Raw genomic sequence first — 25,708 nt, 5'->3', positions numbered from 1 at the left:
GAGGAAGGGTGGAAGGGAGGGAGGGAGGGAGGAATATCGAGAAAGCGACAGGTATATGCATCTAATGTATAAGAATAACCGACGGGATAATTAACGCTTTTGTGAACGGAGAATACCGTCGACTCGTGCACAAGTGCGAGAGACGCGATTTCGCTGGGAAGGGGGAAGAAGAAAAGGGAACGAAAATAAAAAAAAAAGAGAAGAGATATTCCCCCGGTCTTGCGAACGACGTGAGAGAAAAATGGACTGATAAGAGAAAGAGAGAGAGAGAGGGGGGGAGGAGAGAGAGAGAGAGAGGAGAGAGAGAGAGAATAACGCGCGAGCGCGCGCGCGCGCGCTCGCTCGACGATGACATCGCGATCTTCGTGGAGACTTCGGAATTGTACATTAGAAGTAGGCATGTGTTATTCGAAAAAAAAAAAATAAAAGTGTACCATGTAACCCATACAAACCAAGTCAAGTGCTTTCTTAATCTCCGTGCCTTCTTAATATTGCATAATTTATTGTCGCACGAATGGACGGACCAACGAACGTTGCGTTACGTATTTACGACGCGCGGCTGACGTGATCGGCGTGCGAGACGTAGAAAGATCTTCAACTCGCGAAAAAATCGTCATCCTCGCGACGTGTCGGCAATATCAGGGAATAACCAGATCCACCCTTGTGTTGTTACCCTTAAGATTAACGTATGCTTAACGTCGCGTCGCGTAACGTCACTCAAACGACGGGGATTCGTCGCGCCGCCTTAGATATGCGTAACCACCAGCGGTTTCCCAGACGTTGAAAGCGGGATATCGTTTGTCGTGCGTACTCGATTATCCACGTGGAGCTATTATTATTTATCTATTTATCGGTATTGTATACTCTTATCTCTTATTTCTAACGGTCGACGAGAGCTGCGACGAACCGAGACAGAGGGAGAGAATGAGAATGAGAGTAAGAGAGAGAGAGAGAGAGAGAGAGGGATACACACACTCTGTCTCTCGTAGCGTCACGTCGCGTCGCAGCCTCCTAATCGTCGTCCCGCTTCTCTTTCTCTTACGAATAGCGCGTAATAATCGAATGTATTTATTTCACAGCAACACGAGAGCCGTATGCACATGTATCGTTTTTCCTTTTCTTTTCTCTACACAGAGAGAGAAAGAGAGAGAGAGAGAGAGAATGAGAGTGAGAGAACCTTACGCAGTCGTTTTGGTGTGAGTAAAATTAAGTTGTTTGTAACACACACGCATCGTATTCGTCATAAATAGCCTTTTTGTACTCTGGCAATGATTAATAAAATTTTGTAAGCAAAAATCGTCTCATATATATGTGTGCGAATCTCGCTCCTTCTCAAGGTGAGTCGTCGAGGAACGAGGGGACATCCTGTGGTGAGATCTCGATGGGATGTTCGGTGATGACCGGGTCTAAGAAGCGATTATGTGATCTTTGTTATTGTCTTTGCATATTGGTTTTTTTATTATCAAAATATTTAGCGTATCAATGCGTGATTTGTTGGAAATCAAAAAAAAATATACGCAACAGTCGGCGTGCCACACACCGACACCCCGAATCTACAGGAACTTCAGAACGTGCGACTCGCTGTTTCTGCTCTTTCGCGAAATAAAACTGCTCAACACGACGGATCGTTAAATTAAATATATAAACACGAAGACACGTTTCTTAAATATACAGTACAATATTACAGAGAGAAATTCGCGAGCACCGGACGCACCGGATAGCAATCAGTTCGAATTCGATGATTGTACACAATGAATGAAAAAATTCCACTAACGTGAAATAAAATGTGAAATACATTATGATAAAAAAAAAAAGAAACAATCGACTTCGCATAGAAACAGAAATAATTACGACTCTTTACAGATATGCGTGGTACATGTTGAAACGATTCCTAAAATGGATGATTACGCGAATATTGTTAAATAAAACTTTTAAATAACATATAACGGCACTTAAATGCGACAATTTAAACGAAACCCATATTTTGCGAGACAGATTCAGATACGTGTGAACAAGTATGTTTATGTGATTGCATGTGTGTGTGTATGTGTGAACACAATGTCCGTTTCTGTACTGTGCTCCCAAATAAATTAACAAATCGCCTGAGAATATTTCGCGCAGATCCGGCGGCGAAGCGCGGTCGCTTTGCTGTCGGCGGTTCCTTCAAACGCGACTGAACGAGCATTTACGCAGCTTCATGAGGAGATCCCTCATCTCGGCGGCGGTGTTGGCTCTGCAGAGAGCGCTGAAGATGTGCTTCTGATTAGTCTCCTGCTCCATCCTCCTGGCTATCTCATGTGCTCTCTTTGTAATTACGGAGGGCACGCCCGCCAATCGAGCGGCATTGAACCCGTACGACTTCGGGCAAGCGCCTTCGCTGAGCTTGTACAAAAATGTCACCGTTTCCTGCGACACTTCCTCTTCCTCCTCGGTTTCTACCATACATGCCTGCGGATATAACGCGGATATAACACGTCACAGGGAACGACGACCTGACGAGCGAGTATATGCTGACTGATTTAAGGCTCTTGATCCTTCGTCGCAGTCGTCTCGTTTGATGACGTCGAAGCGAAGCGGAAAAAAAATGTACGCCCAAAATTCATGCACACAGAAAAAAGTGCTGAACTCAAGTAAGTAATTACTTGAATACCCCAATATTCCTTAACAAATTTTTACTTGATCCAAATAAATTATTTCCTAAGTAAATTATCCGAGTAAAATATTTACTTGATCCAAGTAAAATTTTTAGTCCAAGTAAAAATTCTCACCACGTATTGGAGTAATTGAATCTAGCAATTTTTTTCTATGTATATCAATATTGATAGTCAATTTTTGTCACTGGAGGACGGAATCTACGATCGGAACGTTTGGACTTCGACTTTTTAAGTCCGATAATTTTTAATCTCGCAACTATATTTACTAGCCAGTCGACTCTTATTGGCCCCTTTTAATTAAGGTTTGCGAAATATGTTGGAACAAAAGGGTATATCCATGAAATGACGCGATCGATTGGGCACTTTTGCAAGATATCTTGAAAACTTGCCTTTTGCTCGAATAATCAACAAATAATCGTAAAATCAATATGACATGCTACTTTCCCTTCTAGCCCATTTTTCTCATGATTTCACCCGTTTCTATCCGATCCCGTTTCACCGATTCCATCATGATTTAACGGAATTGAGCCAATTGCATTAGCCAATTAGCTTAACTGATCAATTATAATTGGTCAATTCCGTTGAGTTAATCGATTATATTTAAATCATAATGGTATAGAAACGGGCATTCTTCACGTTAATTAGACTGTTATTAATTATTAAAAGTAAAAGAGGAAAGTTTTCGGAATATTTTACAAATGTACCGATTAAGATTGCCGCTTTATGAAAATATCCTTTCATTTTAACTGTAATTCCGTAAGAATTTTGGATTATATATTTTCTCTCTTCTGACATCGTTAAGCAGAATGGCTGCGGCGAGGAAAGAGTCTTAAAGAAGCGGCATGTCGCCGAGAAAATGTGAGCAACGTATCGCAAAATTCTCACCATATGGGCCAACGTAACCTCCTTGTTGGTCTTGTAATCCTCGACCAGGGAGTGATAATGCGTCGAGAATAATGTGCGACACTTCAGCTTGGTCAATGCGTCGACCACCGAAGCCGCTATCGCTGTACCGTCGTAAGTAGATGTGCCGCGTCCTGCGACAAAAACGGAATGCTTTCCGTCAGTCGACACGAGCCGCGAGGTGTACCGAACGATATTCGATGATTACCAAACGATCATTCTTACCCAACTCGTCCAGAAGAACCAGCGAATAGGGCGTAGCGTGTTGCAGTATCGTCGCGGTTTCGCTCAATTCCACCAAGAACGTGCTCTGACCGGCCAGGATGTCGTCGTTCGCCCCCAGTCTCGTGAAGATACGGTCCACCAGAGTCACGCGGCACGAGCTGGCCGGAACGTAGCTACCCTGATTGTTGAACGCGACGGTGAATGATAACAATTAATAACGGTGAGTGGAAACTATAATATACATGATAGATGATGTCGTGGACGGACAGACGGAAAATAAGAAGAAAAAAGGAAAAAAGTATAGAAATAATAAATAAGTGAATAAAAATAAAATAAGTAATATATATAAGAATACAATATGTGGTATAGATAATGTAAAATAGTGGAGCCTACTTAGATAAAATGAGGTAATAAAAGGAAAGAGCGTAGAAATGACATAAATAAAACAAATAAAAGAAGTAATATAAATAATAAAAATACAATGATATAGATAATATAAAATAGCAGAACTTACCTAGATAAGAGGAAAGGATAAAAGGAAAGAATGTAGAAGTGATAAATAAATAAATAAATAAATAAGTAAGTAAAGTTACATATTATATTAAAATTATAATAAACAATAAGTAATAAATAAATGAAATAAATAAAATAGAATATAAGATAAATAGTACAGATAATAAAGATACATTAGTATAGATAACGTAAAATAGGAGGCGAACTTACCAGTTGCGCCATGATTGTGATGAGGCCCACTTGGCGCATGAGGGTAGACTTGCCTCCCATGTTCGGCCCCGTTAGGATCATGAAAGAGGCTGCGTCACCGGTGGCCAGTAGGGTGTCGTTGGGTATGAAGTTATCGGAGGTGATGCAGGGATGCTTTCCTTCTCTGATCTCGACGAAGATCTGCAAGACATTCCTCTCCTGTAACCTCTCACGTTACTTGGGGCAAAAACGCGCTAGGCATTAATCGATGGTGAACATCTGCCATCGCGCGCAACGATACCGTTACCTCGCCGTCCGATCCTTCGTGTATCTCTGGAACGCACATATCGCCGTTCCGAGCGTAATCCGCGAGCGAGATGAGCACGTCCATGGTGGCCAATTTGTGCACGGCCATATGCCACGTGTCGTAGCTCTCGCTGAACTGCGCGAATATGCGCCTGTTGAGATCCTTCAGCACTTTATCCCGGTGCTCTTCCGCGTTCATTTGCTGCGCCAAGAGCTCCTGCGACGAGAGAGGAAGATGGAGAGGACGTGACTTTCTTTCGTTTGATATGTCCGAGTTATTATAGTAAAGTTATAGGAAAATTGTGAAGTTTGATGTAAGAATATGGCATTGGGGGAAATACTTTCTCGGTATACACTCGGTTGATTTAATCGGTTTTTAAATCTAGGTATTCCTGCTAATAGGAATCAGATGAAAACTCGGACTAACAGAATATGATGTCTCCGTTATAGCGACTGAGAACGAATTCGTGCGAATTCTCGGCTGCGTTAGAACAATCGGCCAAGACGATCAAGAGCAATCGACCGAGTGGAAACCTCCCACGAGGATCTTCCTGTTTCTACAACCGAGTTTTCGTTTGGTCCCCAGTGCCTGTACGCTGTAACTATTAATGACAGTTGTCGTTACGTCGTCGTTTCGCAGATATGATATATGGCAGAAAAATTGCGCGACGATAGGCTAGTCACATTGTCGTTAAGAAGTTACAGAATCGGGCTACAGTGCTTATTAGTCCCGGTCTACAATTGATGTTTTAGCCTTAAGAAATTGACCAATCACAGTTGATTATTCTCTTCACATTCGACTGTGATTGATTAATTTCTTGAGGCTTAAAGCTTAAAACACCTGTTATGTTTTATATTAGATCGGGACTTGCGTCATCGTTATATCTTGTTTATAATTTTATTTTAAGACAAATAGTAAGTAAATTGACCGATCATGATCGATTATTCTTCTAATAAACGACTGTAATTGGTCAATTTGACTACTGTTTACGTCTTAAAACAAAATTGTGGGCAAGGGGTTAAGAGAGGTCTACAATGAAAATTTAAACTCTAAGCCTTAAAAAATAGACCAATCACCGTCGAATACGGGGAGAATAATCAAGTGTGATTGGTCGATTTCTTAAGATTTAGAGCTTAAAGCACCTATTGTAGACCGGAACTTACGTAGTTTTTCTACTGTATATTAAATTCGCAACGACAAAGTAGCTATAACGGTATCGTCGTTAAAAGTTACAGAATAGCCAGGCAGCGGAAAATTCAGTTGCACCAACGAATTTGTTTCTCCAGAGTATAATCGGACATATTATCGCACCCACCTTCGCCTCGGCAGTATAATAGCGTTTGAAGCCTTTTCGTTGCGACTGCAGTTCGTATCCCGGCCCGACTTTCTTAACTTGCGACTCGGGCACCTCGATCTGATAGCGCTTCCGGTCCGTTCCGTAGAACGTTATCTTCACGCCGAAGTGACGCCTCTGCTTCTGCAGATATTGGTCCAGATTCTCCTTGTTTTCTGCAAGTTCGGTCAAAACCGAATCGTATTCGGTATCCACTCCTTTCTTGGGAACGATGCAGCCTTGCTTCTTGGCTTCCTCGTGATCGAACGCCGTCTAAAGTCGCGATGCCACGAATGCGTTAAAAAAAAAAAAAGGATACATGCAAAAGAAGAAATTATCGACAGGATGCAAGCACTAACCTTAAAGTAATCCAAGGTTTCCCTCAGACGCGGAAATTCACCGTCCGGCTCGTATCGAGTGCAGCGAGTTACCAGATTACTTTTGAAGCCTGAAAAGAGAGCGTAATTATTTTACGCACCGTACTTTTGCCACGTTCTTTTATATTTTACTGTTACAAAACGATACTGTCTGATACGAAAATAAGATAGGCGTACCGTCGAACTGTTCGATGAATTTCAGAACGTCTTCGAACCCGGCGAGGATCTTGGTGAAGTCTATGATTACTCTCTTCGAGTACGTCGGGCCCTCGAACATGATGGCTCTGCCATCGGGATGATTTCTCATTCTGGGATTGCCCTGGGCGTGTATTCTGTCGCGAAACAGGAAGCACGTCGGTGTCTTATTCGAATTTTCGGGAATAAAGCTCTACGTCTATTTTCTATTCCCGAACTAGGTTGCACTTTTTTTACCGTTAGACAAGTATATAACTTAGCGTTGAAGGGGGAGGAAAAGGAACAAAGTTCCGGTGCAGCCTGAGTTCAGGAACGGAAAACAGATCTGTCTCTGCTTGCTCAACTTACTTGCTTAACAATCTTTCGAGGTCCGGCAAAGGAGTCAAGATAGCGCGTGCGGATTGCGTCACGTCAATTCGATCCACCAATTCTTGAACGGCTTGTTGGCGCTCCAATATGACGGCTTTGCGGCAAGATGGCCGGCAGATCCATTCGCGCAGCAATCTAGAGAGGAAATGAAGGTCTCTTGTTGATGAATTGCGAATAACAATAAGAGATAAGTCAGAAATGAACACACGCAACGCTCGAAATTTACCTCTTGCCAAACGCGGTGCAGCAACGGTCCAGCACGCTGTTGAGCGAACCCTCCCCGAAGATCCTTAAGTTTTTGATCGTAACGGCATCTATCACCATGGTGTTTGCGTAATTGAGTCCCGTGCGATTGCTCGCGGCTGAGAAATCCGGCGGGCAGTAAGTGTTGAAGCAACCTTGCGCCAATAGTCGCTGCTCCAGCAGATACTCTTTCAGTAGGTACACGCATCCTCCCAATGCGTGCACCGCTAATTCCTTGCTGTCGGCTGGCGTTAGACCCAAACTGTCGCCTGGCACGTAATATGAATAATTCTTCAAATATGCTGCACAAAATACCCTGGTAGAAATTTCATGCATTTTTTTGAACGGTTATTCGACAGTTTGTTATTAATTTCTGTCTAGTAATTGAAAAATAAAATAACGGGATCCCAATCAGGATGTAACGCTTTTCCTGCAGTTACTGAGTACAAAAGATGCGCAAAAACTGAGCTGGTTTACTGCACGAAAACAGAACTATGGACGAAAACTATTCAATTGATTAATAAGCAAGCCTGCTGCTCATGAAATGGGCAGTTTTGCTACCTAGTATCTCTGAATAAAAGTATCTCTCTACCAAATTCTCGTCTATTTTCTACGGAATATTTATTGTTACAACCAATGAGAATGCATCAATAGTAGACAGTGACTGGAGTGTTTAGAAAAACTGCGTACATTTCTACCAGAGTATGTAAAAAAAAAGCAGGGTTGCCGCAAGAAATGAATTTTGAGATTCCCTGACTTTCCCGTGTTTTCCAGACTACAGTGGAGAATTTTCTACGAACAATACGTAATTTGGAATTTTAACGTTTAAAAGCAGGGATTGCAGAAAAGGTAGCTTATATTATTAGAAGTAGCGCAAATTAAAAATTTAGTAACTTAAAAAATTTAATAATTTAAAAACTTAACTCTTTGCACTCGAGGGCTCCGGAGCGGAGCCATTGAAAATTTGTCTTCAAACTCTTCAAACTCAAATGCAAATAGCAAGAGCGGAATATCCTATACACAATAGTTTTTACGATTTGTCTTTGTCCTTATGTTATGAACTGAAAGTTATTTGCATTGTCTCCATAGCGGAGCCCTCGAGTTTGAAGACAAATTTTAAATGGCTCCGCTCTGGAGCCCTCGAGTGCAAAGGGTTAATATAATCCTGAATGCAAATTCAAATCAATGAAAACAAAATGAGTATTGGAAGGAAGAATAGAACTGAGAACATTTAAGGGAATTGTAAGCAAAATTCAAAATTCCAGGTTATCTTTCCTTGACTTTTCCCGGTTTTTCAAATCAGGTTAGCCTGTGGCAACCCTGAGAAAGGGTTCGATAAAATACCTTCGTTGAGATACGGCTTTAAGCCGTGCGGCCATTCAAAGCTGGAATCATTCTCTTTCTTGAAATAGTCCTCTTCGTGAAGTTTCTTTAAAGAAAGAGGTACTTAACGTGCATACACGAAGTCTGGACGAATAGATTTTTTATGTAATCATCGGGTATTACTTATTATTTCGCTGTCTGTTATCTATACTCACTTTCAAGATGGTTGTGGCGGACCAAAATTGTACTTCGCGCTGCAACGGTTCCTTCAACGCCGCTGGTAAGGTACTGTTGATTATCTGCAGGGTCTTGGGCGATAGATTACCACGCTCGTATGTCACCTGGAATGTGAGAATAGTCAGTAACGAGTTAAGCGGTAATTTAGCTACAGCAAATACGCTGATTTAGCTCGTACATGAACCGGCGGGTGGTGAGCCAGCAGGGTCAACAGCCTGGAGTTGCTACGGTCGTCGTCGAACTGGGCGAGGTAGAACTCGCCTATCGTCGTGTCGATGAAGCACACGCCGAAGGAGCTGGTCGTCGAGTCGAAATTTAATTTCTCCACCAAGGCCAACAGATAGTTGGAATTCGGCGTGGACGCTTCCACGTCCAATGGTGTGTACACTCTCGTGCCTCTGGTGCTGACCTGACAGATCTCTCGCTTCACCACCTTGTCGAACTTCGTCGGCTTGCTCACTGTGATCGACAAACGATTGACACACTGATTGCACGTACGCATAAAGAAAAATCGTAATTTATGCGCGGGACAGAATGGAAATACGCTTCTTACTTTTGCTGCAACGCGCCGTCATCATCTCCGGGTTCTCCGTCTGCTCGACTCGCGCGACCTTGTACCCTCTTTCAATGAGACTCGCCGAGTAGCGACCGTACCCGATCTCGGGGAATCCAGAGTGCGCAAATTCACCCTTTAATGATGATTAAATGATTGTCTCGGAGGTAGCTAATATATTCTGAATACACATATACATTGTGACCAGTGTTTTTTGTTGTTTCTTTAAGTTAGCGGAAAAGCGGAGACCGGGCGCGCGGTAGCGGTGAGCCCCGCGCCCCTGGAGAATGTAAACCCCCGCTCCGAATGGCGGCGAGAAGAGAGCAGAGCGTCGACCGCCGGGTGGAGGACCTAGGCCACCCAAGGCTCCCACCGGACCCTATGGCCTCGCCGCTCTCTGATCTGTGCCGACCGACGAGGAGCCGCTACCGACACCGCCGGGGTTATCGTTCCGAGCCCTCGGCGACGGTAAGGCCGGCGGGCCGAGGTCGCGCTCAAGGACCGGGAGCCCGGAGCCGCGGTACCGCGCCGGGATAGGCCGGCGGTGAAGCGGCGGGCTAAGAGGCGACTCGGGAGCCACCGGCAAAGATCCAACTGCCGAGGAGGGGATAAGGAAACAATAAAGGAAGGGGAAGACTGCTGTTTAAAAATGAGCAGTCTCCCCGAGGAAGTTAAGTGAGTTCCGAGAGTTTTGTGGTTGAGCCCGGAGTTCCGAGGAAATCCGCAATTATCGACGGCGACAGAGAGAGAGATCGGAGCGATAGGCAGCAGAGGCGCGGGCGGAGGAGCGAGAGAGAGAGAGAGCGAGGGAAGTCTAGGACGAGGATCGTCGAGGACCAGCCGCCCGGGAGTGGAGGTCCGGATATCGTTCGCGTCCCGAGGTTCGCGCCCGTCGGTGTTGCACCGGCGACTCGGAGAAGCCGAGTCGCGAATTACGGTCGCAACATGTGTAATCTTTATCTTGCGAGAAAAGGCAAGCACTGTTCAGTTTTCAGTTATGGAAGTTTAAAAACTTGCGAACACGCCGAAATCTTGAAGAATTCTCAGTTTGATTCCTAAATTGAGTTTTTCAATTGAAATATAATAATTAATATAATCGAGTGTAATTAAAGGAATATGGTGTATGTTATAAAACTTTCCACAAATTCTGAGACTTCCGCAGCTGAGATCTCAATACATACTGATTCTTACTATTTGCAAGGTACAAATCTAGACTTACTCGCATATACGTGAGGCTAAGCTCGTTAACACTGATAACTGCATCCATGTGATACAGCTCGTAGAATTTGCCCACTTTGAAGAAGAGCACACAGTCGAAATGCTTGCTCTTCAATTCCCACCACTGCCTCATTGCCTGAATAAACATCAGAATAGTTAGCTATCAATATTAATGTACAACTAAAGCAATGCTCGATAACAGAGTACACTTACAGGAGTTTGATTGAGTAAGAAGTCCTGGGGCACGTAGACAGTCTTAGGATCGTAATCCGGATCTTTCGGCGTTCTCCTTTGCGCATCTCTTATTTTCTCTGGCTGTAGAAACTCAACTTTCAAGTGTGGCCAAGTAGGGACAGCGGTAGATCCATTGTTGACAGCTTGACTTGGGGTCTGTGCAACCTGCTTTGGTTCTTTCTTTGTCTTTGATGGCTGATGTTAAAAAAAAAATGAAAATAAAGAGGCAGAAAGGTAAAAAAAAAAATTTTTTATGTAATTAATCTTGTAATTAATTAAATATGAGCTTACTGTTTTTATATTGTATTTCGAACAACTAGGTCGTTCTGGCTTGGACTTGGCGGTACTGGATATTTTCCTTTTTTTCTGAAATATAATATTTATATTGGATATAACTTTCCTTGGATTAAAGTAATACTAACGTTGTAAATGGAAGACCACAATATTTAAAGTAACAATCATAATTAAAATGTATATATTTATTTTTACTTGTTTAGTTTAGAATATAATTGGAAATATTTCGTCCTCACCTCTGGAGTTTCTTCCTCCGTCTCTGTGTCAGGTTCATGCTCTGTATCTCCTTCAGAAACTGATTCAGATTCTTCGGATTCAGAATCTAGAATGTATAATATCACATTGTGTTTTTAACAATTTAATTTTATTTATTTAATTTAAGGAGCTCACGATAACTCATAACTATTAAGATCCATATAATTTACAAACCTGGCTTGAAATCATCTCCAGAATCCTCGCCAGAATCATCATCAGGAATAATAAGGCGCCTCCTTTTAGGCTTTATGGATTTATCCTCTTCATCATCCTGATCTTCCTTATACGATCTCTTTCTCTCATCAGTATTCTGATTTTCTTTCCCTCTACCATTCTTGAAACGTTCTGTGTGAAACATTTACATATAATAACTACGAGATCAAGAACATTAATAATAGTAATTACATACTTCAGGATACACAATTACAACTTTTGGAAATCATATTTTTACAATTTTCACATGTCAGGAGTGAAGTGTTGAGGATAAAGAATTGTCCGAAAACCCTGAGGGACTACAGTCGCGCACGATTGGACAAAATTACATAAATCGTCATTGCGTGTGCTGGTTATCGCTGAATAAGAACATCACGTACGAGGCAACGATTCATTCTATCTCGATACGTATTGTTCGGCGCACGCTCCCGCCCAAATTCACCTGTAAACACACCTTTGTTCTTTTGTTGTCTCTTGGGGGTCTGCGAGTTTTCTCTCTCCTCCGTCTTCGGCTCCGGTTTCTTGACAGCTTTCGGAGACGAGAAATAATTAAGTATCGTGTTCACTTTCGGCATGTTTCAATCTAACACGACCGAACGAAAAGAACTTCGGAAGAAATTATCCGCCGAAATCGCGGGCAGAATGCGAACACGCGTTACACAGCAACGACGCACCCGAGCGGATTGAATGCCCGGCAAAAATTGTGCTCTCCCCTCGCAGTTCTCTGAAACGCATCGCGATTCGCCCACTCGCAGTGTCGGCAGATTCGAGCCGTGTCCCTAAGTGTCGGTCCACAATAGGTAATTTAAGCCTTAAGAAATTGGCAAATCACAGTCGAATATGAAAAGCATCGGCCGCGTTTTAGCAGAACGTTTAGTTTGCAACTGTTGGGAGTTTCCTATGCTGACATTGGATTATTCCTGTAGATCTAAAAGAATAATTCAACCTCAGCCGTTATATCATTCGTTAGTTCGAAAGTCTCCGCTACGAACCGCTACCGTTCCAACCGACAAATCGGGAAAGTAGTACGACTCAACGATTGAACACACGGGCGTTATTTTTCGCTAACCGAACGGCAGATCGGAGATAACTTCTTCCCTGTTTACGGGGAGATGCAAGTCCTTCCAACCTGACGACGAATTACAATAAGAATTGTATTTGAAGGCGAGAGCAAGTTGGTCGGTCTTTCAGCGAAGCATCGATTGATCGATCGAACGTCACTCGTCCCTAGGGACAAAGGAGCGGGTGCGCGCGAGTTCGTGGAATGTTGCGTGTCTCAGCGGCAGTTGCGTGTGAGCTGTTTAAAAATAGCGTTCGTCGTGCCACCACGATGTGATAACGCGAGGTGGACGATTTCACCGATCCGGCGATAGATCCCAGCTCGACCTGACGTAAAATGATCTAACGCTGAATCGAACGAGCGTGATCCACACGTCGAGCAACTTCTTCGGACGGTCCCTGCGGAGTTATTCTTGCGAGCGATTCTCGGACTCTGCAGCGATGCAGCGGTACGATCTACTGATCCAGGAGATCGAGGGCATCGACGATTACCTGGGCCCGACCTTTCGGTAGGTAAACTTGGACGGAATTCAAGATGAGAGAAAGAGAGAGAGAGAGAGGATCGAAGTACGCGCCCCCGCGGAATCGCACCCCCTGAGCACGCAGGACGAGCTCGAGAGCGCGTATGCGCACTCGACCGGGGGTGGCCGAGGGGTGGCGATAGGAGTGGCGACGGGCGTGCACGCGTAATTCGTAATTCGAGCGGATTCTCGACAGGGTCGTAACATGTCGAGGGTGTCAATTAACCAGCATCTACTGTCTATGGTGCCGAAGCATGAGTATCTATTGTTCGAAATCGAATCAACTGATGCCAACAGCATAGGTCTAGTTTTCAGGTACCATCACTGGTGGCAGGTTATTTTTTTTTTGCCATGTTTTCAGGCGAACGGTAATAGAACCAAGTAATACATGCTGCCTTCATCGTGTCTGCTTTCTGCTCACAGAGCGATTTACGATGGCCACGAGCATCAGAAGTTCATGGAGAAGCTCGACGATCGCATCAAGGCTCATGACAGAGATATCGAGAGGATGTGCAACCACCACTACCAGGGATTTATCGATTCCATCCGGGAGCTGTTACAAGTTCGCTCTCAAGCTCAGCAACTTAATGTTAGTTCATTCATACGTTACGCTCGTGTGTACTCAGAAACCAGCCCCAATCATACTTGATGTTCTGTGATGCGAGGGAATTTTATGTGATATATCCGAATGTTGCACACAGAGGAAAGATGCAGGAATAATATCTGATTCAATTCTGCAATAATATATATAGGCGGATATATTGGAGCTTGACAAACGCATCACCACTACGTCCACCAAAGTCATCGACAAGGGTGAAGAACTGGTTAAGGCCCGCAAGGTGGAGAGTAACATGGCTGCTGCTGTAGACAGTCTCACTATGTGCCTTCCTGTCTTAGCCGCCTATGCGAAGTTACAGAAGCAATTGAAGGATAAGCGTTATTATCCGGCGCTGAAAACACTGGAGCAATTGGAGCATCACGATCTGCCGAAAGTCACGAATTACAGGTTTTCCTCTCAAATCACTCAACAAATTCCGCAGTGAGTTCGATGAGATCCTTTTTATATTATGTTTTATGCACTCGTTTGGGTAAGAAAATGCTAAAAAAGATGGCTTCCTTGTTTCAGATTGCGAGAGAATATAAAGGATGCGTCTATGTCCGACCTGCGGGATTTTCTAGAAAACACCAGAAAGTATTCGCCAAAGATTGGGGAAGTTGCAATGAGGCATGTGAGTGTAATTCTTATTTTACCGAACCCTTCGTGCGCCAGCGGGAAACGTACCTTCCGCCTTTTTCTTTCTTATTTTTACGATGTACTGCTTGCAGTTTAATAAAACCAAGTATAATTTCACATTTTTCTGATATATTAATACTTTACATGGTTTCCCGTGGTCTTTATCCGATTGTTCATTTCTAATTATTTATGAAGAAATAAAATTTAAAAAAAAGAGCGATTTTTACAAAAACTGTGGTTTCTTGGAAAGTATTTAAGATAAGAGGCTGAAAATTTTACTGAATATTCTTCATACGTCAAGATATAATATATATTTTTTCCAGAATTTCTCGCACGCTAGATTTCTTTATAAAAAATTGTCTACTGTATGAAGATAAAAATTGTACTGTTACAGATTTTTTGCATTTTTGCCATGAAGGGTCGTTCTTCGGTAAATAAGGTAGTGAATACGAATATGACTTCAAAAATTGTTTGTCATGTAAGGTTTTCGAGAAAGAAGGGGTTGAAAAACCCCCAAAAACGCGTTTCTGGCTATTTTCATGAATTCGCATGAACCAGATGTCCCAGCAACTTTGGGAAGGTCTGGCATTGAAGCTTGAATTTTTATTTTTCTGTTGTCGAAAACTGAAAGTGCAATTTCATGAAAGCTACTCTTACATTAATTTACCCCTATGTAGCAGCCACATTGGATATGCCATATATTTTGAATGTTTTAAGTCTGACCTCAGATTTTTAATCAGCAACGCAAAAAACATTGCAAGAATTACGAGATTTCTCGAGAAATCGGTCAGGTTGAAAAAATGTGCCACAGAAAGGGTTGAGAAACTTTCGTCTATATGTATTAATTTCAATCGAATAATTGTGTACTTTTTCGTACACAATCAGTTACACAGTTACACAGTGTGTAATATACTACATTATTATTTATATATATTTATATTTTATCAATTTTTAGTAAGATCGATACTTAAACCAGCTTCGATAAATTTACGTTCAGACCGCCGAACAGTTGGCTACCGAGGCGGAAATCATCGGGAGGAAGAAGAGGAGATCTCACACAAACAACCCGTCGTCGAACGAGGGTGAGGAGGAACTGAGCGCTCAGGATTTAATGGACTTCAGTCCGGTGTATCGATGCATGCATATCTACACCGTGCTACGCGAAGGAGACACTTTCAAGACTTACTACAGGCAACAAAGGAAGCAGCAAGCCAGGCTGGTTCTGCAGCCGCCCATTAATATGGTAAATTCGCCTTGTTGAGCATGATCCTGTTGACAATGTGCCGTTTGCATGCTATCGAGCAATGATCCAGCAAGATCATCGTATCACTAATGAGACATCTGGTCTATTTTCAGCATGAAACTATAGTCGGGTATCAGACTTATCTACATGGCATTATCGGTTTCTTCGTGGTGGAGGATCACATACTAAACACTGGTAACGGATTGGCCACACGCGCGTACTTGGACGAGCTTTGGTCAATGTCTTTGTCCACTATAGTCAACGCTTTACGGACGCATTCGGTAAATAATTGTAATATGCATCATTATGCACAAAGAAAAAGATTTCTTTGAATTTGATCAAATCTCTTTAATCGTAACAAATTTGCCTTTTGGAACGAAACGAACGAACGAACGTTTGATTTAACAAACACAGGATTCTTTGGTTTCTCAAATAATAAATATTTTCACGTTAAATATATTTCTTTTGTATTTTTCATCCAAACATTATTATGGTTGTTACGGACAGTAAATTGAAAGAAGTGGCACTATGTTAAACAAATGTTAAAGAACTTCTTGGTTTCAGTGGTGCAATATTTAATGTATAATGAAGTAAATTTTTTAATTGAAAAATAAATATTTCTTTCTAAATAATATTGCTTTTTCTCCATCAAACTACATAGTCTAGTGAAATATTTTCATTAAAAAAATGATATTTGATGATAAATGATGTTTGTATTACAGAATTCTGTGAAAAACATACCAAATTCAATGAAACCTTTTTCTCTGTGTGCTTTTGTTGCATTAGCGTATGCAGTAATTACTTTGAACAAAAAGAATCCTTTTCAGGCATATTGCACAGACGCCACGCTCATATTGAAAATTAAGAACCTCATTATGCTGTTCAATACTACCCTGAGGGTGAGTAAAGAAAATATGTGCGCGTTATGTTATTCATATATAGTTAATGGTGAGCTTACATGTTGGAAACTCGTGGAAAAAAAATGTTGCAACGTTTAATTTGTCAACTGTGGTCGTGTCTCTTATTTACATCTGTTTAATCTGTTATTGATACGGACGACATTAAACACTTTCTTTTTAACCATCAAGATTTTTTAAGTTCATTATGCCCATTATTACACTCACATGTAACTTAATACATTTTTTTTTTTGTAAATAGAATTATGGCTACTCCGTAGGACAACTTTGGGACTTGTTACAAGAGATTAGAGTGCATTACAACGAAGTGCTGATGCAACATTGGGTTCAAGTATTCAGGGACATTTTGGATGAAGACAGCTTCTTGCCAATTCAGGTAATTGTTATTCATTCTCATACAAAAGCCAGATACACACTTTCTCCTACTCTCCCCTCTTTCTTTGTATTAATATTCGATTGTCGCGGTTATTCAGGTTACAACGCAGGCCGAATATGACGACGTTCGTAACCTATTTCCTTATCACGATGAAGAATTGCAGAAAGCCGAGTTTCCTAAAAAGTTCCCGTTCTCGGATATGGTTCCCAAGGTTTACCAACAAGTGAAGGAATTTATTTACGCTTGTCTCAAGTTCTCGGAAGACTTGAATTTCACGCAAACAGAGATCGACGAGATGATATGCAAGTCGACGAATCTTTTACTAACGAGAACCTTCAGCGGATGTCTGTCGTCGTTGTTCCGGAAGCCGTCCTTGGCACTTTTGCAAGTGGTTCAAATCATAATCAACACTGGCTACCTCGAAAAATCTACAAAATACTTGGAAGAATTTCTTACTAATATTACTGGGTATTTTGCGTTCCTTTTTTTTTTATATATAAATATTACACACACATGAAATTACATATATAATAATAATATATATAATAATATATAATACAACTTAAAATATGAAAATTTTACCTCAGCACACCGCACAAGGGACAATTGAGTTGCGTGGGAGTGGAATCCGCCATGTTTCGAGTCGCGCGGGACGACGCCGAGAAGCAAATATGCGACAAGCTGAAGAACAAGCTGGACGAGTTCTTAGAATTGGAGAATTACGACTGGAATCTGGCAGAGCCTCAAGGACATGCCTCAGGGTTCATCACAGATCTGATAGCGTTCCTGCAGAGCACCTTCACCTGTTTCACCAATCTACCGGTAAAATGGTGCAACACGACACGGAAGCGTCCGTGTAAACTATTGTAATTATAATAATTGGCAATTGATAATATTTCAGGACGAGGTGGCTCAAGTAGCGTGCAAGTCTGCATGTTCTCACATCGCTAAGGCCATATTAGGAATATTGATTAGCGAGGATGTGAAGCAGATATCTATGGGCGCGTTGCAGCAGGTCAATTTGGACACTATACAGTGTGAACGTAAGTTCTTTCGCGTCCTTTTCGTGGCACGATGCTTTGAGAATAAGAGGAAATTGAGATCACCATTGCACTGTCCAGAATTCGCCGCTTCCGAGCCGGTCACCGGTCTGCCGGAAGGGACGTTATTGCAATACTTCTCGCAATTGAGACAATTGTTGGACTTATTCATGAGCTGGGATTGGCCCACTTACTTCCACGATTATGGTCATGATTCCAGTAAATATAATCTAGTGACCCCGAACATGGCTGTGCTTCTGTTGGAAAAGTATGTATTATGTGTTACTTTCGTGCTGCGTCACTCATTTGTGCATTTCAATAATGTTTATATTTTCGGCTTAGACTGAAAGAGTCCGATAAGAAAACTGTGTTTTCTGTACTGAAGAAAAGTGAGAGGGACAAAAAGAAACTGCTCGAAACTGTGTTGAAGCAGCTGCGCCAGCTGGCACAGACGACTCAGCAATAGTCGAAGTTGTGGGAATTAATAATGATGTAATTATGTAAATATATAATTTTTGTACATGAGTATTATAAAAGAAATTGAGTCTTCACGCGCGTGGCATATATTTATTACAAGATATTTTATATGTTATCGTGATATATGTGATATATTTCGCAATATAATAATATATTAATATAATATATTAATATACAGAGTGTTTCCGAAAAGCTGGCTATAGTAATCATGTAGGATACATCAATGCAAACAAAAAAAATTCATATAAATCTACTTATAACAGACCTATGGTCTGTTTTCCTCTTACACGCATATACCTGTGCCGATTATATACAAGCATATGTATAAATATAATGCCCAAAACACTCAGTTCGCGTGTCTACGGAGAATACAAGATGGTTGTCAAAAGATACGAACTAGGAATATATTTAACGAACGCATACAAGAGTCCATAATTCGAAGAGTTCAGCATTGTAATTACATATTACATATAGCCAGCCTATTTTTCGGATAAAGAGACAGCGACCTCCTGTATAATATTAATATATATATATTACATATTGTGCATATATTATGAAATATATATTTTATATGTTGAAGAATACTTCGTATATTTATTGCTTTTTTTACACAGATCTTATGTTTCATATATTTAAAAGTGTACATATAACTTTGTGATGTACAAGGTGTTTTTTATTCGTTGATTTTAATGTCAATTTTCGATATAATACTCATACCCACGGCAATTAGCCTAGGAAATTGGAATTAAAATACAAGCGCAATATTTGTGTTCCCATATACTTATTACTTTTAATTTCCTTCTATATATTGGCATTGTTATATTACATGTAATCGAGTCACGTATCGTACAATTACTGTGTACAGCAGATTAAGTAGGATGTATAAAGTCCCAATTTTCCTAGATCCTAGAAGGTTCACGCCTTTCAGAATCAAGTACAAAAGGATCAGTATAATCGTTCGCTCTGTAGTTGTGTAGGTTTCTGCGACGTTGCAACTTGACAATTCGTTCCGGGAAACCATAAAGTAAATATATAGGTAGATGGAGAGTTATATTGAGAATATAATAAAATAGATTAAATACAAATCAACAATAATTCCAGTAAAGTAATACCAAGGGTGTTAACGCTTGGTTTCGTGTTGAATCCATGCAGTATTTAGTAAAGGGCAAAACGAATTATTAATAATATGCGTATATAGACCAATTCTGTTGCATGTGGCACAATTTATTCGGCAATGCAAATTATTAGAATTGTTAGGACTAATCATCGATATTGTCAGGGTCCACATCATCAGGTAGCATGGAATACTTGTTGGAAGCTACAAAATTCTGTAAAAGGAAGAAAACGACGCGATATTACGACTCTGTTCACATATCACATGGTTCGTGAACACTTTTCCCAATACAATTTAATCCCACTTTCCAATAGAAAAAAAAAAGTTGTTTTAAGTTTAAGTAATTCCCAGAAGTTCTTTCATTAAAAAAAAGAAGTGTTCAAGCCGTATTGAAACCAAAATTTGCGATTCGTTCGACGAATTTCGTGTAATAAATAATTTTACTCACTGGAGCTTGTTCATCCTTCGCTTTCGGCATTCTGTTAACTTCATCTTTTTCTTTATCTTTGCGATCCCTGTTAACAACGAAAAGAATATAGTTGTGCACAAATAGAGCAAACGAGAGCAAACCTCGCGAAGATGCTCATCGTAACGGTCGCCATGACTCTTTTGCGCTACTTCCGATGGTTTGGCACAAAAAAGTAGTAAACTAAATACATCGGTTTCAGACATGGAAACAATTTTCATTGAAAAAAATTTGGCATTACACTTTAGAGAAAGCGTTTGCCAGTTTGAATTTTTTGGAGATAGAATATTATATATAAATTTTTTACATCAATTGTTATTCTATGTCGTTTTGTTAAAAATAGTGTTAAGGAGGTAATTATTATAAAATGAATGCTTTAGATCGTGACTACCTTTACAACAAACAATATGCAGATCTCCCTTCACTAATACCTTTCTGGAGCACGAGCATCTTTTTCACTAAGCTTCTGAGGTCCTTTGACGACTGCTGGTGGTGGTCCGGGACGCGAAGCTGGTGATGCTTTGGATTCATTTTGCTGTTCTATATTTTTCAAATATCACATATATTTATATTATATATTAGTATTTTTACAGATACAAAGTAAATAGAAACCAAACCTCAGATAAATCACGCAGAACACTCGAGTTTCGGCAGTCTGATATAATTGACGATCGATCTGTTCGATCGATTCGCAGTATCCGGCAACTCAAGTGTATGTACGGTCAGTCGGATAGTTGTAATACTTTTTTTTCTATGAGTTTCACAATTTATCTCCAATAGGAAAACGTATTTCCTAAGAATTATTTAAAAAACGAATCCTCTTCTTGGATGTGGGATACGTTCCGAAGCTTATAGAAAAAGTGTTGCAACCATACATACATACATACAATAAACTTCATCAATGTGCCAATCCCTACGCATAGTAATATCGAAAGTGCACAATTAAATTCGTCTTTTTTTAATATTTATGCATTGTGCATAATAAATATTTATGCATGACCAATTGCTTTGGAGAATAATCGCCAATTTGTCAAATTACCAACAGTCATGATGTATAAATAATGCTCCTCATTGGAAATTTTCGACGTCACTATGTCTAAGGAACAGGATAATATTAAATGGAGTCTTCTGTATAAACAGATCGGACATAAAAAAAGAACTGACATGAAAATAGCGAGTGCAGAGACTTTCGTTTGTTTCCTCTCCGCAATATATAATCAAACCCGACAATTGCAACTACTCAAATATTGCATCGGTTAAAAAAAGTTCAGCTCGACTTTATTGCGCCAAACGAAGACAAATTGCTGATCAACAAAGTAATCGCCACCGTTGTCTATGATTCTTCATCAGCGTTTCATCAGCATTGTTACCTGTATTGCACGCATGTTACGTCATCTGTTGAAAGCCGAACCGAACTTTTTCACCGACCTCGTATCTTCGATCGAAACAGATCCGAGCGATGAAAGATTCAACCTTGGAATGTATATTCGAATTGTTCGACCATATTTAGAAATCCGGAGTATCAATGGAAGTAGAGATTTCATATTCGGTTATCTGAGCAGATTAGTTTACCAGAACGTGTGGGAGCAAGTTGAGATCGTGGCGCCGATCTCTCGCTCCGAGTACTTCTGTCCTCCTCCGACCTCCAAGTCGGCCGGCCCCTCTCCTTCTCTTTTTCCTTATCGTCGCGTCCTTCCTGTATAATCAGAAATCATTACGCATTAATTTACGCGCTCTTCTCTAGCGTCAATGCGTAACAATTGAACACTCAATTTGAGACACTCACTCCATTGCGTCGGACCCAGGTGCCATCTCTGCTGGAGCGTTCCTTGCTGTCTCTGGAAATACATCAGGATTCATCGATCAATTATGAGTCAGCCGTCTGAGTTTCGCGAGAACGCAATCCTCCCGACGCGAAACGACGAAGTCAGAAGACACACGTGAGTTTATAAGGACAATGGGCAACAAATGACAAGCTGGAAGGCTTCCCGAACAACACGTGTATCTAAGGGATGTCTCAAAGATATTCTTTAGACGTCTAAATATATCTAAAAGATACCTTTACGACGTCTGAATGTTATCTGGGTTAGTGTCGGTCTACAATAGGTATTTTAAGCCTTAAGAAATTGACCAATCACAGTTGAATGTAAAGAGAACAATTAACTGTGATTGCTCAATTTTTTAAGGTTTAAGATACCTGTTATAGACCGACACTTATTATTGAAGGGCGGATATTCGGACACGCGTATACCGCCATAGATTAGAGGTAATAATCCATAAATAATCAGCAAATATTTCCGAACGCAGCCTCAGAAAACAGAGAGAATCGTACAAGCGCGCATCAGCGTTCTCACACGTACATTTCCTCCCGGGATCTTGACTCTGCGTAAGATTTGGCCAGACGCTCCTCGATCTCGCGTTCTCTGGCGGTCGTATCTACAGGTTTCGCCGCGCCGAAGATGTTGGTCGCGGGCGCGGCTGTCGAGGCTGGTTTATCCGAGCTCGCTGCTGCGGCTTTCGCCGATTTTGATTCCGTCGAACCTTGCGTACCCTCCTCCTCCTCCTCCGCCACTACGATCGGCTCCACTGGCTTTGTGCGTGGTTGAAGTTGCAATTTTGGTCTCGTTCGCGGCTCCGCTGTATGACCGAACAGATCACACATATTGCGTCATTCCACAACGGCATTATCGCCGGTCGTAAAATTCGCGATAAACGAGCGGTCCAGCGCAACGAACGAACGTGTGTTTGCGAACGTATTAAAACACGCGTTACGCAAATGATTGGAGTGATGTTCCTTATCATACCGCTGTGATAAAAAGTAAGTAGGTAGATGGATTGCGGCGGTATAGAACAACGTAAATGCCAGGCTTTTAACAAAAAGTGAGAGAACATGATTGCGAGATAAAAATGAGGAAAGTCGAAATTTTGAAGAAAGTATGAATGAACGTGGAGCGCTGATTTGGAAACACCAGGCGACGCTTACGTCTCGCGTCTGAACTCGATCGGTCCTGTCGGCGATCACGGTCCCAATCAGAAGAATCTCCATAATTACGACGCGGCCCGAAGCTGCTGCCTCCCTCTCTGTCTCTGTTGTCCCGGTCGCCGTAGCGATTCCACTCCCGGTCTCTGTCCCTGTCCCTGTCATCATCCCTGAAACCACCTCGGTCCCTGAACGTTGATCCCTTGTCGCTGCTGTCTCGCTCACGCCATGCACCGGGTTTATTATCGTAGTCGTATCCTGTTTGACAACGTCGAGTCTTATTATCATGACTCTCGAGGAAATTCTTGAGACACCGTAATCTCTCCACGGGTCTCTTCGGTATTAAACATTGAACAATTGAATTCAGAACAAAGCCAATGACGCGTGAATTTGAAATTATGATTAAATTTACACACCAACATTCGTAATCCGGCTTTCTCATAAGAAAAAAATTATCTTGCCGATGACTTCTAAAAGGTATTGAGATTTCTGCCGGTATTAATAGCTCAATCTTATATTTAAGATCGTCGGAAGTTCATCTCCAGGGGCCCTATAGTCAATGAAACGAGTCGTACAGCATCCGAATGCGAACTTCAGACGGTCTTGAATGTAAGATCCGTCTATGAATATCACACGTAAGGGTTATATTTAGGAAGAACGCGCGTACTCTCTCTATCGTCCCGTCGATCTCTGTTGTCGTATCGGCTGCGGTAGTTATCCCCGTCGAGTAAGTCCTCGCGCGGGCCGCTTCTCCAGTCGCCGGATGTACGTTCTGGGTCATCGTAATTGTCCCTACGATTGTCCCTACCCATCCTACCGCCGCGACGCTCGTCGTTACTGCTATTAGATACCTCGATTCTTACCCGTCGCGTCTTAATTGTCTGCAAGATAAAACGTACATGAACGCGTAGTCGTTTTCGACTACTTCAATTTTCAACGTTAGATATCGTATTCCTCACCGTATTCGTCATGGACAAAGCGTCAATTAAACTCTGCCGGTCCTCGAATTCGACGTATCCATATCCCCTACTTTTGTTTGCGTCTTTAGGCAAACGCATATTGGAAATCTGAGAAGATAGAACATTTTGTCGCAATGCTTGACTTTTACATCTTGCAGCGAATAAAAAAGAAAGTATATCAATTCCATGATTTCATTATCTCCCGAGATTATTATAGATTTTAGGACAAATTTTAGGATATGATGAATTTTATGGGATGCTCGCACATATTTCTCAAGAGTGCGGAGACTAACCTTCATGTTTTCAAAAAATTCTTCAAGATCAGGTTCATTGATATCATAGGGTAGATTACTAATGTAAGCCACAAAAGGTGCGTTTGTAGGGATATTTTCTTCATCGATCCCAGGACCTCGGGCAGCTCTGGGAGCTGTCGGAAGAATAACTGGATCCTTGTTACTCCTGGATGAAAACCCTTCTAAAACATCCAAAAATTCAAGTTAGATTTACGGAAAGGTGTTCATTTTTAGAAATAACACATACATATCTACTTCATATTTATTTTATATAACAATTCTATATATATTAATACTCCTATAGAATCAGAAACATCCAAAATACATCACAGAGATATCCTAAATATATTCTGATATTTATAGAATATTCTTATGACATATATGACATTTCTGTTATATGGATACAGATTTCTCACACATATAGAAGAACATATACATAGTACAGTTTTTTTCCTTTTGGACACATATCTTTCATTAATTGTCAACAAAAACAAAATAAATGTTTATATGTCCTATTTCAAGAATAATATTTCCACAAATTTATATAAAGTGTATATAAAAGTTTTAATCTCATTTTTGCAAGTTTCTGCTTTATTTCCGTGCCAAACGGCAAATTTTCGCACATCCAACACCTAATACATTCCAATTTAAATGTCTATTCCTAATATATACCGTGATATCCGAATCTGCAAAAAATTTCACCATTGCTTTGGATCACGCGAACGCGATCGATCACTCCCTCGATAATGATCCGAATTAACCAGCGCCAACAAATTCCACGGACTTACCGTGGTCGTCCTCGACATCGTCCGCCCAGCTGGACGACTTAAGCGGCACGTTAGGATTGCTTTTCCCATCGGCCAAGAACGCCCAAAGATCGACGGTCACCCCCTTCTTCTTCTTGCCTTTCTTACCTGCGAAGGAAGAAAGTCGTGAGGGCGGTTCGCTCGCTATCGGGGCATCGGCCACGCAGCTTGACGCAATCACGAAAGCATGGTGAGCACGTCGCGTGCGCTTTGGTTAGGTCAACCGTGTCTCGCGAGAACACGACGACGTCGACAACGTTCTCAGCGTCGTGTTCGCGGCCGAGAGAAATTCGCGCGTCGACGGTTCCGCCGGGCGAATGCGTACCTGAGGACATGATGAGGAGTACGATCGGAAATCCACAGGAATGCAAACCAGATCGTGCCTACGTGAGCCACACGACCGACCTCAGGATCCTTAAGGCACGAATTGTGCTTACGTCAGACGTAGACACGTCCGCCGCGCAATTTCGCTACCGCAGCGCCACGAATCACCGCGGCGGCGAACGTGCGAAGTAAACTTCAGCCGTGGGACCAATCGAGATTATATTTTAGGACCGGTTTCACAATCTCCGGTTAATCAAGGATGAC

General features: G+C 41.6%; 3 protein-coding genes across 4 annotated transcripts; 1 reads left to right on the top strand and 2 right to left on the bottom strand.

The window, feature by feature from the left end:
• Nucleotides 1-1,364: 1,364 nt before the first annotated feature.
• Nucleotides 1,365-12,592, bottom strand: LOC106742167 (probable DNA mismatch repair protein Msh6). The gene is made up of 20 exons (XM_014614861.1): nt 12,090-12,592; nt 11,597-11,767; nt 11,404-11,489; nt 11,165-11,239; nt 10,853-11,068; nt 10,641-10,775; nt 9,422-9,557; nt 9,047-9,327; nt 8,847-8,972; nt 8,653-8,737; nt 7,292-7,577; nt 7,045-7,200; nt 6,679-6,833; nt 6,484-6,572; nt 6,107-6,397; nt 4,792-5,007; nt 4,506-4,685; nt 3,783-3,960; nt 3,540-3,691; nt 1,365-2,448 (listed from the first exon to the last, which is right to left on the bottom strand). The coding sequence occupies exons 1-20, from the start codon at nt 12,208-12,210 to the stop codon at nt 2,164-2,166; spliced, it is 3,420 nt and encodes a 1,139-aa protein (XP_014470347.1). The 5' UTR covers nt 12,211-12,592; the 3' UTR covers nt 1,365-2,163.
• Nucleotides 12,593-12,917: 325 nt separating this feature from the next.
• Nucleotides 12,918-18,591, top strand: LOC106742168 (exocyst complex component 6B). 2 transcript variants are annotated; one of them, XM_014614862.1, is made up of 14 exons: nt 12,918-13,203; nt 13,412-13,530; nt 13,639-13,804; nt 13,968-14,254; nt 14,342-14,444; nt 15,447-15,692; nt 15,806-15,973; nt 16,520-16,591; nt 16,851-16,985; nt 17,083-17,453; nt 17,573-17,807; nt 17,887-18,028; nt 18,107-18,293; nt 18,368-18,591. In XM_014614862.1, the coding sequence occupies exons 2-14, from the start codon at nt 13,421-13,423 to the stop codon at nt 18,489-18,491; spliced, it is 2,346 nt and encodes a 781-aa protein (XP_014470348.1). In that variant the 5' UTR covers nt 12,918-13,203; nt 13,412-13,420; the 3' UTR covers nt 18,492-18,591. The 2 variants fall into 2 exon arrangements, with proteins under 2 accessions (XP_014470348.1, XP_014470349.1); XM_014614863.1 differs by lacking the exon at nt 13,412-13,530 and having other exon boundaries at nt 12,920-13,203.
• A 675-nt stretch (nt 18,592-19,266) lies between these two features.
• Nucleotides 19,267-25,555, bottom strand: LOC106742165 (eukaryotic translation initiation factor 4B). The gene is made up of 12 exons (XM_014614860.1): nt 25,446-25,555; nt 25,103-25,228; nt 24,315-24,496; nt 24,022-24,129; nt 23,730-23,943; nt 23,066-23,320; nt 22,443-22,719; nt 21,869-21,920; nt 21,655-21,778; nt 20,514-20,622; nt 20,065-20,131; nt 19,267-19,830 (listed from the first exon to the last, which is right to left on the bottom strand). Exons 1-12 carry the CDS (start codon nt 25,453-25,455, stop codon nt 19,762-19,764), a joined length of 1,593 nt encoding a protein of 530 aa, XP_014470346.1. The 5' UTR covers nt 25,456-25,555; the 3' UTR covers nt 19,267-19,761.
• Nucleotides 25,556-25,708: the final 153 nt, after the last annotated feature.

This window comes from Dinoponera quadriceps, unplaced genomic scaffold, assembly GCF_001313825.1.
Source record: "Dinoponera quadriceps isolate SergipeBrazil2010 unplaced genomic scaffold, ASM131382v1 scaffold676, whole genome shotgun sequence".
In the NCBI taxonomy this organism is placed as follows: domain Eukaryota; kingdom Metazoa; phylum Arthropoda; class Insecta; order Hymenoptera; family Formicidae; genus Dinoponera; species Dinoponera quadriceps.
Note: the sequence above shows the minus strand (reverse complement) of the source record. Positions and strands in the feature narration are given on the sequence as shown.

Coding starts and splice junctions, on each gene's coding strand:
- LOC106742167 (XM_014614861.1), bottom strand. CDS start 12,210: ATGCCGAAAGTGAACACGATACTTAATTATTTCTCGTCTCCGAAAGCT. Junction 6,573..6,678: donor ATTCATCGAACAGTTCGACG/GTACGCCTATCT, acceptor CTCTCTTTTCAG/GCTTCAAAAGTAATCTGGTA. Junction 2,449..3,539: donor AGGTTACGTTGGCCCATATG/GTGAGAATTTTG, acceptor TTATATCCGCAG/GCATGTATGGTAGAAACCGA.
- LOC106742168 (XM_014614862.1), top strand. CDS start 13,421: ATGTCGAGGGTGTCAATTAACCAGCATCTACTGTCTATGGTGCCGAAG. Junction 15,693..15,805: donor TGCAGCCGCCCATTAATATG/GTAAATTCGCCT, acceptor GTCTATTTTCAG/CATGAAACTATAGTCGGGTA. Junction 16,592..16,850: donor TGTTCAATACTACCCTGAGG/GTGAGTAAAGAA, acceptor TTTTGTAAATAG/AATTATGGCTACTCCGTAGG.
- LOC106742165 (XM_014614860.1), bottom strand. Junction 21,779..21,868: donor CCTGGGTCCGACGCAATGGA/GTGAGTGTCTCA, acceptor CTGATTATACAG/GAAGGACGCGACGATAAGGA. Junction 20,132..20,513: donor GATGCTCGTGCTCCAGAAAG/GTATTAGTGAAG, acceptor CGTTGTTAACAG/GGATCGCAAAGATAAAGAAA.